This window comes from Calypte anna, chromosome 1, assembly GCF_003957555.1.
Source record: "Calypte anna isolate BGI_N300 chromosome 1, bCalAnn1_v1.p, whole genome shotgun sequence".
NCBI classification, from domain to species: domain Eukaryota; kingdom Metazoa; phylum Chordata; class Aves; order Apodiformes; family Trochilidae; genus Calypte; species Calypte anna.
Genome location: NC_044244.1, coordinates 59,343,054 through 59,359,674, shown reverse-complemented (window position 1 = coordinate 59,359,674; position 16,621 = coordinate 59,343,054). Strand labels below are relative to the sequence as shown.

Sequence of the window (16,621 nt, the reverse complement as noted above, 5' to 3'; positions counted from 1 at the left end):
TGTTCTCAGCCCCAGTGCCATTTTCTGGGGGTCCTACAGCCATTCAGCTTTGCATGGGGTTTGATCTCCCCTCTGGAGTGGATCAGAGAGCACTGGAGCGAATACCACAATTCACAGGGCAGGGGCAAAGGATTTTCTCTATGGCATGGAGCTACCGCTCCCCTCTAATGCACACAGGACCTCTCTCCATCCAGATAAAAGAATCACACCTTCTGACCCAAGCTTCCTGTTTGGACCTGGGCCAAACGACCCCAGTGAAAAACTCTTCTAATAGAGGCTAATTTGAAGGTCACCATTTAAGCCCACTTAATCTGTAATGCAATCCTGCCTCTGCACAAATGCCTGCTAAGCACAGACTACCCAGACTGGATGACTAAATATCTTCATGGAACCACCATCTGCCAGAACCTGAAAGATATGAGTGCCATCATTCATCTTTTTGAGTAGTAATATCATCCTTCATCTTTTACCCCTTGTATCATATAATGACTGTCTCCAAAATTTCTCTTTTGAATATACTTGCTTCTTGTCTTAATTGCTCAGTTGTACCCCATTCCCTCATGAATTTGGAATCGATTGCAGGACAAAAAACCAAAACAAAACAAAGAAAAAAAAACAACAAATAACAAAAAACAACTGAGTTTAATCACAGCAAAACTTGCTAAAAATTATGCTGATGCATCAAAAAAAGCACGATTGCTAGACGCAAACAAGGCAAAAAGCCCAGTTTTGTGGGTTTATAGAAACACAAGAAGAGCAAGAGACCAGAGACATAAATATTTTGGAACCTCTCATCTCCTGATCAGAATGCAACTCACATGCATAAGGACTCAACACTGAGACTGACTGCTACTTGAGATGCATTAGTACAGCCACTTGAAACTTTAAATAGTTCCATCAAAGGCAAGGTTACTTGGTTTTGAAGTTAGGCAAACAGCTACAGAGCTGCATCAGTTCCAAGCTGCCAGGACTAAAATGGAATTGGAATTCATAGTACTTTTTTAACAGCATTTCCGTCACCATCGCTGATGATGAATAACCAGCACAGTTACACAGGTGAGTCAAAGAATGGTAAATGTAACAAAGAGGAAGCTAGACCAAACAGAATGTAAAAAGCAAGTATAGTATTTAACACACTGACTAAAGTTAAAAAACAGGAATATTATTCCATGCATTAGCACTGAAAAATTCACAGAGATTTCTGCAGGCCAGCTGTGATTAAAAGTGGAGAAGGGCACAATCTAGTATACATCAGTTTAGAGTGCAGTACTAAAAAGGTCCTGGATGAATGAAGAGTTAGGTAAAACCTCAGCCATTTACCCAGGGAATGGCTGTGTACATTAGGCAATACATTAGAAGTCTGCAATCTTTTCATAGAATCATAGAATCATAGAATTGGCTGGGTTGGAAGGGACCTCAGAGATCATCAAGTCCAACCCTTGATCCACTACTGCTGCAGTTACCAGACCATGGCACTGAGTGCCACATCCAGTCTCTTTTTAAATATCTCCAGACACGGAGAATCCACTACTTCCCTGGGCAGCCCATTCCAATGCTTGATCACCCTTTCCGTAAAGAAATTCTTTCTAATATCCAACCTAAACCTCCCCTGGCACAACTTAAGACCATGCCTTCTTGTCTTGCTGAGAGTTGCCTGGGAAAAGAGACCAACCCCCGTCCGGCTACACCCTCCTTTCAGGGAGTTGTAGAGAGTGATGAGGTCTCCTCTGAGCCTCCTCTTCTCCAGGCTGAACACCCCCAGCTCCCTCAGCCTCTCCTCACAGGATCTGTGCTCAAGTCCCTTCATCAGCCTGGTTGCCCTCCTTTGGACCTGCTCCAGGACCTCAATCTCCTTCCTGAACTGAGGGGCCCTTTCACAGTACCAAACCTGATCTCGAAACAATGGATATGGTTTCTTTCAATAACCTCTTATATCTAAATCAGTAAGGTTCAAGAGCTTCAGACTCAGGTTTTAACAGAGTGAAAATACAGAAGATGTTACCATTCACTAACAGAGGACCTGGCTGCGCTCTCCCTCATAACATCCCCAAGGTCTTCCATGATCCTGCCACTTGCCCACTGTTGACTCTCTGCTCATCCCAACACCCAAATAAAGATCATTGTCCAAGGTGACACACAGCCACATCAGGGCCCATTTGATTGAGAAAGAAGCCCTTTCATTTCACCCTTCACAGCAATCACTCCAATCACATCTAACCTACTATGCTTTGGTAATTAATTATGTTGTTCCATTTTGTCAATCAGTTATGGAATTTGGGCTTGGGGATTTTGTCTGCTCTTCTTGTGACCTGGATTTTTTTCATTGAAAAAAAACAATAAAAAGGGGGGTGGGGGGGAGGAGGAATGGAACAATGGAGTTCTCTCTTTAGTTATGGATTTCCTAAGTATCTGTACCAAGAACAAAGACACAAACCTTCTACAATGTTTAAGAGTTTGTGGGGTTTTTTTTCCTTTTGAAGTTTGGAATTTTCTATCAGTAGTTTCCCTTTCTGTGCCAATTAAAATAGCTCTGTTTGGTAACTGATAAAGGTGCCTTTAACATGTGCCCACAACAAGGAGCATTGTCTGCTGCTACAATTGGTCAATAGATGCCCAGTCCCAGACAGATGGTGCTTTATCCTCACTCTCTCTTCAAGACAGGATAATGCATTGTCCTGCCAGGGATTAATGGAAGTGCCACTCACAGTGGATGCTAATTCTGGAAGCAACTCTGTTACTCTGCTACAGATGCTGCACCTAATGCCTGCCACTGATGCTTGAAGCAGACACTGCATGATGGAGGAGAAGCAGGACATTGAGAAGACCAAAGTGAAGAGCCCAGTGCAAGAAACTATGCAAAATACAACCTCATGGTCAAGGGGAAAGGGACACTTGAAAAGGAAGTTACAGATGATGGAAAGAAGAAAAACACTGAAACAATAGAAGAAAATTTGGGTTTGAAGATAAAAGCAGGCAAAACAAAGACCAGGGACCAAATGGGAAGTTAAAGCAAAAGATCTGGCAGAACAGAGGAAGCCTCTTTTCTCAGTAATGGCCAACACACCATGCAGTCAGAAAATCAGCACTAAAAAGGTGTTCCATAAAGGGAAGACAGCTGAAACACAGGATGTAATGTCAGTGAGGTTACATTATTCTACAGTTGGATCTTGCCCCATTGTGCACCCCAAAGCATTATTGCTTTATAGAACTACATAAGAATGTATAACATCTTGATTAGGCACACTACTGATTACTAATGAAAATAAAAGTCTCAAAACCATCTCCTGGATAGCTGCTCCAAGAAAAATATACCAGGAGAGGTCTACATAAACTCTATAAAAGGCTTTTCACAGATAGGCTTTCAGATCTCTCCTGGACCCTCTCTTTTTCTGTTTAGGTAAGAGATTTCAGATCCAAAACTAATCTGAGATGCTTCCAGACATACATGAAGTGGACTGAGAAGCACCAAGGCTCAAAAGAGCTTGTGCTAAAGCACTTCTGTCACATTTTCCTGTTAATACTCTGTTCATTTACCATGGTCTGTATAGGGCATAGGGGGAGAGAGGAAATCCAAGTGTTGGACCTCTCTTTCTGAAAAGTCACTGGGGCATGGGAAATCTTTTGTGTTTGAGAGAAGCTTCTACATATTTACATGGATGACAGATCTAGTTAGTTACTCCACGGTCATGAAACACAAAACTTCTAATAACTAGAAATACCACATCACTAATTGGTCAAGGGAAAATATGCTTTGCACCCTGCATTTGAGACAGGGGTGTCTTATGGAAGAAAGGGAGCAGAGGGGAGAGGCTATTCAGAGATGTTTATCAAACCTGAAAAGCCAGACCCTGGCAGCAGATGGTTGATGGCAAACAGGGAGATTTTGTGAAAAACTAGAACAGCATAAAATAGTGGAAAGAAGAAAAGCATTATGACAGCAGGAAATATTAAATTTTAAAGATACACAGGGTAATACATTTACACTGTTTGTTGTTCCATTAATAGATAAAAATAGAGCAATAGAATAAATGCAAGGGAAATGATAAAAACAAGAGCAGTCTATCACTAACAAGTTTATGCACTGACATGCAGCTTGACTCCAGGTCTTGAAAGAGTATATTAGGCCATAATGTTTTCAATTTTTTTCTGAGGGTTAGAGAAACAGAATATAATGTTAACTTCTTATAAGTCTCCAGTATTTTGTATTAAGAAGCTGCAGTCATGGCAAAAAGCAGATGAACTATCAAACGAGAAAATTACTTCTGGTTCACAAAGTCAATGAGCTGTAAATCACAGAAAACTGATAGGGTACACCAGGAAATTAAAACTATACTTCTCCCATTCTTTTGCTCTTGTTTGTCAGGGGAGCCACTGCTATCGGACACCAGGAATGGACTAGATGGGCTGGATATATCTTTAGTCTGACATGTTTGTTCATTTTTATGGCTTGCTTTATAACTTCTTTTATTAAGAAATGACATATCAAGGAGATGGAAGAGAATGTTTTAATGACAGTGTGTTTGACAGCCACTATACCGGACTGAAAAGATACTGGCTGGAGCCAAGAGTAATTCAGGTTGATCCCTAACTGGTCACTCCACACTCCAAGTGAACATACTTCAGTGGCTCAGTTCCAGGCTTGGACCTCCTCACTTCTTTTGCAACAGTCCTTACTTTCCCCCATCTGGAGTTTTCTTGAATACTTGTATTGTCCAGAAATATTGCTGGTTGTGTAACTGAATACAAATTGAATGCCAGAAGAAAATAGATATTTATTTCTTTTGTGGTCCAAAATAACACTCCCAATTCAGAGCTACATGATGAACTTTCTCCTCTCAGTTACAGTCTCCCTTTTGTTTTGTTTTTTTTTTCTCCAATTCCTTATGCAACTCTGCCAGCATAACTACCACCTCATTTGCAGTATGCCTCTGGATTTCAGTACCAAGGTAATCATACTTTGATATGTCCTACAGGGATATTTATGTCACCTAGCTCTAAGCACTTAAGTTGGTCAAGTTATTAACCAGTTAGTCATCACAAACTTCTTTACTCCATAGGGAAAGATCAGACACTTCAGTCTCCTTCAGAGCAAGTATATTACTGTATTGCCATAACCTGCAACTCTTTTCTCTCAAGCCATGAGATTTTTCCATATAGAAGCTCCTAAATTCCATACCATGCTACAAAACTGAATTTAGGGGTGAACCAAGATGATGTGGGTTCAGGCCTTTAAAGCATATGTTTTCCTCTGCTACAAAGGTGCTGTCTTACAAGAGTCAGATAAATTCCTTTTTACTAAAACAATATAGTGTCCTTTAAGCCCACACATAATTTTCCACTGGTGAAGCCCTACACAGTTCTATGAATAAATTGCAAGTACTTGTAATAGTAAAAAACTTGTATTAGTTCCATATGATTGAGCAAGATTCATAACTCAACACAGGCTTAGTTTCTGCCAGCTCAAACTAAAACAACTAAATAAACAAGCACTTGATGCCAAGGGGTGAAAAAACTTTGAGCAACATCAAAGTTTGATTTTTCTAAAGCAATTTCTCTCCACTAAAATTGTGTTAAAACTAGCTTACTAGCTAGTCTCTAGTCTCATTTTTAATGCACTATTAGTATCAATAAAACAGCTCTTACCTTGATCTTCTGAAGAGACGGGTGACCTGAAATAAAACAACAAAGTCCAGTCAATCTTTGGTGTGAAAAGGCCACAGATAAGGTTCAGTGTCACCGTGAGGAATGGGGTATGAAAAATTTTGGAGGTTTTATTTTCAAATTTTACCCTTTATTCCTTAGAATAGAAAGCTAGGAGGCATCTGACAAGAGAAGAGTAAAAAAGGGGAGAGATCTACTCCAGCAGCAGGTTCTGCAGACCATAGTGGCCATATGGAGTCATGCCCATAAGGCAGCTCTCAGCCACAGTGTTGAACACTCATGCTAAGAATTTCTGTAGGTATTTGGCAGGAAAATAATCCAGTACTGTTACTGTTGGAAATAGCTGACAGTACTGGTGAGAAAGTCCAGATATTCCAAAGATTATTAAAGGGACCACAATTAAGTGTGGGCCAGAAGAAAACCTCACAGCCAGGGGTGGTTCAGGTAATTACAGCTTCAAGGGAATCGAAGTCATTGAGCTGGCCCTTTTTCTTAGCACAAGTCAATGCAGTGGGTAGCATAGAACATTAGTCATAACTATTAACAGTTCAGGCCTTCTTCACAAAAGCAACATAAACAGAAAATAAATAAATAAATCAACACAACCAGACAGATGTAAGTACAATAAAATGGATAACATGACAGCGGTAACACAAGAGTTACAGGATACCCTAGCCAGTGGCTTAAGCCTCTGATAATACTCCAAAAGAGTGAGGGGTTGTAAAATATAAGGGACCTCTCAGTGCTTGTGCTGACCAAACAGAAAGGCCCCACTGAATTCCAGGGATTTGTGTCACAGCTCCGAATCAGTAAGGATCACACTCCTCTTGGTTTTGGTCAGCACTACCAACAAAGGAACATAAAAAAGTATAAAGTGTTGGCCCTCCACTTTTCCCTTTGCTGCAGCAGCTTGGCTTCGCAAAACTGCTGCTAACTGCACAGCCAAATCTCAGATGGGCTTCCTTATTTAGACCAGATTGCCAGCACAAAGTGAATTAAACCACTGCCTCAGCACTTTCCCAGAAAAGATTTTCAATTGCATATATAGACTTCCCACCCAGGTACCAACAAGTTTGCTCCTGAGCTGGATGGGACAACCCATGCTCTGTTTCTGAGAGATATTTAAGTTTGCAGCTATGTAAAAAAAAATACAAATTACTATAGATTTAAAAAATGTTAGTGTTGCAAACAAACAGATCAAAGCTGACATAAGAAAAGCAGCAACAGAGAGTGAAGGGGAAAAAAAAAGGAACAAAGGGGAAAAGAGCACATGTGTATTTAACTGAGTCAGCAGGGGCTGAGGGTTGGAGGAGGGAGGAAGAAGAGTTAGAAACCCTGGATTTAGAGGAATAAAGGAGCCGGGGAAGGAGTCATGATCTCATTCCTTAACAGGGGTCTGAAAATGAAGGTTGAGGGATTATAGGACATCAGAAGCAGATATGCAAATATGTAGATGCAAACAGGAAAGATGGAAAGAAAAGAAGGAAAATTTCCTAATGAGGTATGCAAATTTTTTACTTTTAAAAAAGAGAGATTTGCAAAGAAAGAGTTACAGCACAGCTGGAGCAATGGTCACTGTGAAAGGAAAAAAATGTGATTGACTAATTAAGATTCTAAGTGTGCAAGAAGCCAATGTGTCTGTATGGATTAGAATTAATTAATCCTCTGCTCCCATTAAATCCTCTGATTGCTGCTGAATATCCTAGGCATGTATCCTGCTCTGCTGCCAACCAGGCCAGCTCTGCCTTTAGCATTTCAGGCATTTCTGTGGCAATACAGTAGGAATGCAGGTAACCCAGAGCCCTAGAAGGCATCACTAGGACTGTCCCACTGCTCTGGCCAGTTAGATACAGGCCTTCCTCCGTAACTCCCAGCAGAATCCCTTTGGAAGGCCAAAACTCAGCAAACTATATCCTAAAAGTTTTAAAAGGATAAAATGGGCCATATCCAGAGATATAAATTTTTAGTTATTTATAAACATTTTTACATGCAGGAGTGATGCCAGGTTCCTTAGCTCACCTGTACTGACTCTCCAACCATTACCAGTGCAGTACCTCAAAGCAGCATTAGAATTTATGTCTTTGTTTTGTTTCTTAATTGCATCGTTCCAACACCTTTGAGATCTTTTTTTGAAATAATAAAATAAGCAGTATAGAATATCCTATAATTTGACTGTTCTTTATGCCTAGTAAAACCAAAGTCATTAGTTCATTAAAGCATCAACAGGAGAGACACTATTAAAATACCACCACCTTCTTGATTAAGACATTGAAAGGAAGGATTAAAAATATATTTGTGCATATTAGTGCAGCCAAAATTAGTGTGTGCTTTCAAAATACTACTGTTATCTGCCTTTGTTGCATGCCTTGAACACAGTTAGTGACCATTTAGAAGCATAACAGGTGCAACTATTGCCATTAGCAGTGTTTTCATTTAAAAGGCTTCATCAGGAAACTTTTGGAACTGTGGCCTGGAGTCCTGAGAAAGTAAGATTCATACAATCACAGCATCTCTATGTGTACTTACGCACCTCTCTGCACTACCCTAATAAAGTTTGAACTTGTTAGCTCAATTCACCCTTCATTAACAGAGGGTTTGGAGAGACAATTTCTGCTTTCACAAGAAAACACAGAAGCATAAACTCACTGTTTCTGACACAGCTGCGAAGCCACAAAGAGGTTTTGAATATCTCAGCCACAGGAAAACCTCAGTGAGAGCTTCCAACCTTGGAGATACCAAAGGTTCAGCCACAATAAACTAGGCTTCTTTTGTTCCACTACTGACAAAGTATTTTGGCAAAGAAGGGGGAGGGCTTTCAACATCCTCCTACAATTTCAGGGCATAAGTTTTAGCAGGGGGGAGGCTTTCCAAATTTTTCAAGCACTGGCCTAACTACACCAAGGGGAGTCTTGCTTGCAAGTATAATGTAAGGAAGTGAAGTTGCTAAAAATTCCAGCCTAATAGTGTTAGGCATTTTATGCATTTCCTGCTCGAGCCCTTGCTTATGACAGGCTCTAAGGGAGGAAAGAAAGAAAGTCTTAATGACCTGCTCTAAACTACATACACTCACTCAAGAGCCACAGGGGGCTTTCCTGACAGCAAAAAAATCCAGTGGATGCTCATATTTCCGGTCACACATCTTTCTTTCAGGTCTGTAAGAAGTGTGAGGGATATACTGTGGCAACACTGGTCACCAGATGTCCTGGTGTCCTGAGAAGGGAGGATTCTTAGCTGCTAACATCCACACTGTGTCCATCCAGATAGTGCCTGACAGCTGCCCTTTTAGTATGGTTGTGTGTGACTGTCATAAAGCAAGTTATCATTCTCACAGCCTCTATGCCTTAAAAAAAAAAAGAGAGACAAGTCAGCTATACTTCAGAAAAACTAATATGCTGTCAAGATCTGTAGTTCCACGTGGGTCAAAACCCTTTGCCAAATGAAATATTGAAGATATTTTCATTTGGTTAAACAAAACAAATAAAAAGCCCCAAACTTTCAGGAAAAGGCTCAGGCACTGCAATATCCTGTTCTTGGGCATGTCAGTATTGCTTCATTTTTATATCAACTGTTAGTTTTTTCTGGTATTATCTTGGGGTAAAATTAACTTGTAGAAAAGAAAGGCTCATAGGCTCCCCAGCCCTCCAAGGCAGCAAAACCAGGTCAGATTACCTGTGACTGATTACAGTTCTAGAATCATAGGATTAAATTAGCTCTTCTACCAACAGTGCTCTTTCCCCTATTTTAAACATTTTCACCAAAGCCCTTAATTTGACTTTTCTCCTGCTCTGGTTTGACAGATGCTTTATGAACTCTTGTTGTAATGACTAGTTAAAGAGAAGACAAATATCACCATGACAGACAGGGAACGGGGTCAGGAGGGAGAAGGAGGGAAAGTATGTTATCACCTCCATTTGCTTTCCATGCAGTTTGTACCCCTTCTTTTGCTACAGGTCTTGTAGTAGTGTTCTCCTCCTGTTGCAGAGGGTCAAGCTCTACTCAAAAGAAATAACAACACCTGCAAACCTCAGTCTACAAGGGGAAGGTGCACATTGCCTGTTCCACCACTCCCTAATGCAAGCAAAGCAATACCTTTTGTGCTTAACACCAAACGCACAAGGATCTTCCAGGAAATGAGGTACATACATTTATAAATGCATAAATAATACTGTGAAAAGCTCCTAATCATACATTCACAAGATACTTCCTGCAAAGTGGAAGACTTATGATACTGAAGGTATGAGACATGCCACCTAGAACAGCACCGTGCCTCAGAGGTAATGTCAGATCCAAAGGTCACTGGAATTTTTCCACTCACTCTTATAAGGCTTTGGATCAATGTCTGGCAAAAATCAATCCCCAGGATAGCCAAAGAAGCCTTCAGGATCATAGAAGCCTCCCCCAAAGAGCCAAACACAGCTGTTTCCAAGTGCAAGCTCCCTCCAATGTGCAAGCACTGGATTTATTCAGCACTGGAAGGGTGGAAGAAGGAATATTCATCTCTAAAGAGGGAAGGGCAGGAACTGTCACAGTTTCAAGCCTGGTCAGTTGAGGCTTAGGGACCCAGAGAAATACAGCCAGTATACAGCAGATGAGTTCTAACAAAATTTCAGCAAATGGGTACATTATTTATGAAGACAAAAGCCTCTGGAGAAAAAAAAATGCAGAGCTGATGTAAAGCAGCTATTTTAATCAATAAACCTGTAGCAGAAACCATCTGCACCAGGCCTATTTAAAACCAGTCATTTACAATTTAAAGGCCAAATAACAATCTGTGCAGCAATTCTGCTGGGTTTTATGACCATTTCCCTTTTTTCCTGCTTAAGCAACATATTTCTGCAAACCTCCTAATTCAGTCTGACAATAGGTGTTTGTAACAAAGAGAGAGGAAGAGCTTTCAGGTTAAACCTATTCTCATATTCCTTCTTATTTTGCATGTAATTCTCTTCAGAATCAAAATTGGTGTTCCTATTGGGATTTATACACATATTCCTTGCTTGTAATAGAAGAAAAATTTTAGCACATAAAATATTTTTAAAACAAAGGCGAGAAAACACCCACATCCAGCAATCTGTATCAATACCTTTGGGACTGGGAGTCCCTTGCAGCCTCAGCTGCAGATAGTGCCTCATATCTTACTGATAGAAAAGCAAATCTTCTTCCTTTCCTTGTCCCTCAGCATCTCCTGTTTGAAGGAGCCCAGTAAGAGCTAAAGATAATTTTTAGCCTGGGCATCATCACTTTCTGCTACATCACTTAAAAAAAAAAAAAAAAAGCCTAAGAATTACCAAGAGGTTCCCCACACTCCCACTTTGACCCTATACAGGCCTAGTTTAGACTGACCTTGACAGGCTGGAGAAGTGGACTGGCACCAACCTAGCAAATTCAACAAAGGCAAATGCAAAGTCCTGCACCTCAGGAGTAAAGCCATGCAACAAGATAGGTTGGGTACCTAACTGCTGGAAAACTCCCTTACAGACAAGGATGTAGGATGCCAGTGAAATACAAGCTGAACATCAGTCAGCAGGCATCCTTGCAACAACAAAGACCTATAGCATCTTGGGCTGAATTTGCAAGGGCACAGCCACAACACAGATGGAAGTGTTGGGTTATTTTTCCCTCTACTCAGTACTTGTGAGACTTGAGAACAAGACAGACATTGACAAACTGGGGATGGAGTTCCACAAAAGGCTGCAGAGATGGGAAGGGCGTATGAAGAGAGACATGTCAGGAACAGCTGAGAGACTTGGGCTAGTTAAGTAAGAAGAGAAGACACAGGGAAAATCTGATTGCTGTCTTCAGCTACCTAATGGAAAGTTATAAAGAGGACAGAACCAGAATTGGATTGAAGAAGAGGAGAAGCAAAAGTCAGTAGTTGAGACATGGGAAATCCAGATTGGATATTTGGAAAAAATATCTCACCATATAGAGAGGAAGAGGTTGTGCAGAGAGGTTTTTGAATCACCAGTTTTGCAGATATTCAAAACTCATGTGGAAGGGGCCTTGAAAAACTTCATCTAACTGGACCTATTCTGAACAGGGGTTTGTATTAGATGACATTTGAATGTTCTTCCCAACCTAATTTTTTCTGCAATTCTATAAGTCGTTTTACAAAGTTTTCTTCTTGTACTACCCCATCTTTTCTTTCATTCTTTCCTCTCAAATATTTCTCACAGACAGTGGCCATACTGTCTCACACTCGTGGGAAAATGCTGACTAAAAAATTCCATGCAAGTTATTTGTTATTTTGCACAAATCTTTTTGGACATGCCTTTTAATCTTTAACAACAATCCAGAGAACCTAATTTTTTTCAAATTCTGCTAAAGGCAAAGATCAGTACTTTTTCTTGTGTTTCTGGAACTTCCTTTGGCAGCCTCAGTCTCTACCTGCACACAAACCATTGCCTTAGGCTGTCCACAAGGAGTCCAACATACAGGGATGTAGTTTGGTGCTTCTTAGGAAAACAAGGGCAGCCTAGATGTCTTCCTTGTGGTGTCTCAGGCATCTCTGAGTCCGTTACTATTGATCCAAATCTTTCTCATTACTGTCGAACTTTCTGTCTCCTGGCATTTCTCTGGCCACTGTAGAATGCTTTGACTGAAGGGTTGGAGCACCGCAGTGCATCTATAGCTGAAGTTGTACTGACACCCAGAGGAGTTGCCTGGGAATTGCTGCTTCACACCGGAGTAAAAGATTGCATTGGAAAATCAGATGTGAACCTAAATATGCTTAACTTGGATTTAAAAAGGAAAAAAAGAGAGAGAAATGCTCTAACACTTTGGAATCAAGGTCAAAACATGACCTAAGACAAATGGCTTGTTGTTTACTTGAAAAAGAAGGTATTTCCAAATGACCAAGAGGATCACTGTAGGGTTGTTTGTTGTTTTGTTTGGCTGTTTTTTTTAAATATTTGGCCTCTCTTCCTCCTATCACCACATGACACCAAAGTATCTCAGAGGAATGTAAGACATTTATTTCAAAGAGGGCCCAGTCCAAGCTTCCTTGAAATGTTGTTTTTTCATTTCCAGATTTGAATTAAATCACAGATTAAATCTTAAAAATCCCCACTGATACGCCAAGTGCTTGATGAATTTTGGGATCAAAAGGAAAGAGAAAGGCAGTAGTTGATGTGGCTTTAGCCCTAAAAGAAATAAAGTGAGATTTAGTGACACCATATAATACATTAGAGAAACAGACTGGATGTCAAGGGAGTGGATGCTATTTGAAACAGCTTTTTTTAAGATGACCTGGAAAAGGAACTGAAGAGCTAGGCATATGCACTTCCTTAAAATTATTCTACATGGAAATAATAAAAAAATAAAAAATATGCAGTCCAGTTAAGTAACAAACCATCTGACCTCTCAAAAACGGATCTGTGCAATTTTACTTTTTCCAGGAAAACATTAACCCACAGGGCATTTTGCTATGACTTTATCTTATTTAACCCAGAGAAAGGAATGATTTTGGAAACCACAAAGCCATGACAGCCACACTGCAAGATGATCAGGTATACTCTGAATCAGAAAACGCATCCCCACTCAGTGCACAGGATAGATGGAGAGGAAGCACATCAGCTACTTGGTATCTTGAGATACTACCCAAATGATCTTAGGTTAGTTTGGGTTTCCATACAATCTAGAAGCTACCCAAAGTGCTGTGTTTGTTACCACAAAGCAGAGAAGTCCCTTCTGATAAACAGCCTTTAGAGATTTTGGGAGAACAGAACTTGAAACACATGAAACCCTCAGAAAGAAATTCTTGCACTTAAGCACTAAGCAACCCTCAATTGCTTGCCATCTTAAAAAAAAAATAAGTTGCTGGTCCCTTTATACTTCCACTATTGAGTAATTAATGGAGAATAAAACTTGTAATAGGAGCTTTAGATATGGTTTTGTGCTGCACTTTTTAAGCCTGGCACAGCAACAAGAATCCAAGAATCAGGGTTGCACTGGCTCCACGCCACCTCTGGCTCTCTGATTTCAGCTCTTGGCATAATTTAGCCAGGTCCATCTGTCCCTGCTTGCCCATGGGCATCACCACTGCCAGGAACCTCTCAGTAAGGCTATGTGTTACAGCCCCACTGCTCCTCGTGTACTTCCCTCCCTTGCAAGCACCTCTGTGCCAGCCCCGCTAAACGCTCGCTCAGTCCCAGCTGCCAAGACAAAGCTGGGGCTTTAGTGCTGCTTTCCAGGTGCTGAGGAGCAGCAGGCAAGCAGGGACAACTTTTCTCCCTCCCCATTCGAAGGCTTTTAAGCCCTCAGAAGTTTCTTCTCTTACCCCAGGAATCCTGTGGCAGGCGTTTCATAATAAGCCCACAGCCAGGGAACTAGGACCCGCACCCTAGACATGGAGTCACGAGGGAAGGGCCTTGCGGAGCAGTTGTCCCAAGACGATGAATGTCCCAAGACGTTCCTTGGGGAATGTGCTCCCTGTGCCCCCAGCAGTTCCCAAATTAACCAGAGAGCCTCTCCCCAACCCAAGCATATTAAACCTAACCCACATTCACAGCTGCTTTCTCTTTCAAGCAGCATTTTCCAGAAGAAATAAACCTCTTTCATGCACACCTCCACCAAGCAAACGAGCTCACCAATATATTTTTCAAGCAGCCCTTGTGAAAAACCTTTTTTCATTCAATGAATCAAGGGAAGGCTCATGACAAAATGTTGCTCCCAGCATCAACCAAGCACTCTGAACCTTGTGGGTCTAAAATACTGAATTGCAAACCTCAAAACATGACCTATTTTCACATGACTATGCTCTGTGTTTAGCTTTTTTGCTGGGTGATATTTTAACACTTCAGTTTCCAGCCACAGTTGAGATCTGAATTCACAGATATCTGAAGAATTTGTGAATATTTGCAAAGGTTTGAATTTGTGGAGTTTAATATTGCCAACTCAGGCAAAGTAGCACTTCTGTGTGATAGTCTAGAGCAGCTATTTCAACAAACTACGTTCCTATTCTCTTTGCAATCCTGTTAAACCAGAACTTAGGAATATGAACAGGGTATCAGAAATACAGCCTGAATGCATATATGAAATGTCCTAGTGTGAAATCTTGGACACATTAGGTATTCCAACGTGTGTGTTACATATGTACAGGACTGTGTTTTGCATCTGTGTCCTGAAGCTTATTAGTTTTGATATGGATAAAACAGCTTGGTACTGAGTGAGAGCACATTAAGAACCAGTCTCCTCTCTGAGCAGATGGCAGCTCCTTATGGCAGGGACAGAGCACATGGACACAGGCTTGCTAGTCCTGTGCAATGTTCAGAAAACTAGGACTGAGATAGTTTTTGTTTGGTTTTGTGGTTTTTTTCTTACTTCAACACTTACAAATAAGTAACAAGTACACCCAAATGCAGACATACGTATTACCTAAAACTAAAAGGTTCATTTTTTTTCCCCTGTTGGATGATATTCACCAAATATTTGTAACATTATTCAAAGCAAGTCCAGAAGAATACACTCTTTCTTTCTGTCAGTCATCCTATATCATCCCAGTAAACCCAGACCTTCTCCAAGTGCCTTGATGTCACTGGGAGCCATAGGTTTGCTGCTTTTACTCCATAAAGCTAAAGAGAGGGATATTTGCATTCTATAGTGGCATCACTGGTGCCACTCTCTACTCTACCCATCTCTTCACAGACACAGTTACCACATGCTTAACTCTTGCAGGAAAGGAATGGGCCCTAAAGATCAAATCATCAAATGTCCTTTTCTTCTGCCCAGCCAAACAACAAACAAAGGTACAAGAAGTGACTGTCTTGCTATGTTCCCCTGTCTTCTTTGCTGGAGAGCTGCTTTGCTTCTCAGTGCAGATTCTGCTTCTCAATCCACGAGCTAGAGTAAGCAAGCAAGGATGGAAGCAATAGGAAAAAAAAGATAGAGTTGCAGGAAGAAACAAGGAAAAAGAATGAACTCTACTGCTTCAGTCTTAGCTATCAGCCAGAAAGTGGAAAGCAGATTTATAGCTGTTAGGGTAAACCACTTAAAGAAAACCAAGGCATCCAGCTATTTGTACCCTGTCAACATCAATTTTGTCCTATATAATATTCCAACGAAAAACTTAAATTCCTCTTTGTCACCCCCTTATCTACTGTAACTGTCCAGAAAGTATTTTCAAGCAAAGTAGCAGCTGACATTTTCAACATTCAGGTAGGAAGGTCCCTTTGTCAAACACATATCTTGTTGCTTGAAACCACCCCAAGGAGAAAGAGGAGAGCTGAACTGCTTGCACTTCCCTTTTAGAAAACAAGATGCCAGTCAAGAAGCTAGATCTCTCTAGAGAAGCCAATTTGTAGTCTCATGGTGTGTGGGAGTGTTTTGCATGTCACTGTCTGCCAAAATAATTTGTCAGCAGGGTGAATTTCCTCAGCGTTCATCAGGTGTTGAGATGCTACAAAACTCATTAAGAGTGCTCATTCTGAGGGCTCAGGGGCAGGTGGGTGGGAAAAGAAGAAGCTAAAATCTCACCCAATTCACTCCAAGGAGCTATATTCTGAATAATAAATTTTTTGTAATAAGTATTGATGAGGAAAAACCCCACACCTTAAACATCCTACAGGATGCAGTACAGGATGTAATCTACATCTGCCACATATTAAAGAGGCATTAAAAAAACCCTACCCCATCAAATGGGCCTGTTAATCTTAGCAGTTCAGGACCTCAACAGCAAAGTCTGGAGACTTCATTTTGCAAGAAAATACACTCTGTTTGCATTACACTCACATATACAAATACAGTGATACACATGCAAATCTAAACCAAGTTCTGATTTCTTCTTTTTCCAACTATGGTTAACAAGAGCAGAAGCAAAAGCCTGTGCCTTAAAGTTCAGTATTACTGAGAAAGAGGTTGCCAGGATGGTTACATACAAGTACCAAATACTATATTTTATAGCAATTTTTATATGTAAAAAATATTATTATCTGTACTACATTCTCTGTAGATAAGGCCAGACTTT

General features: G+C 40.7%; 1 protein-coding gene across 1 annotated transcript in view; it reads right to left on the bottom strand.

Annotated features, from left to right (window-relative positions):
* The window catches only part of DGKI (diacylglycerol kinase iota), a 111,931-nt gene that overhangs the window by 24,089 nt on the left and 71,221 nt on the right, over positions 1-16,621 (bottom strand). The window contains exon 21 of the mRNA XM_030450478.1: positions 5,644-5,669. Coding sequence (XP_030306338.1) covers positions 5,644-5,669 — 26 coding nt within the window. The remainder of the gene's footprint in view (positions 1-5,643; positions 5,670-16,621) is intronic.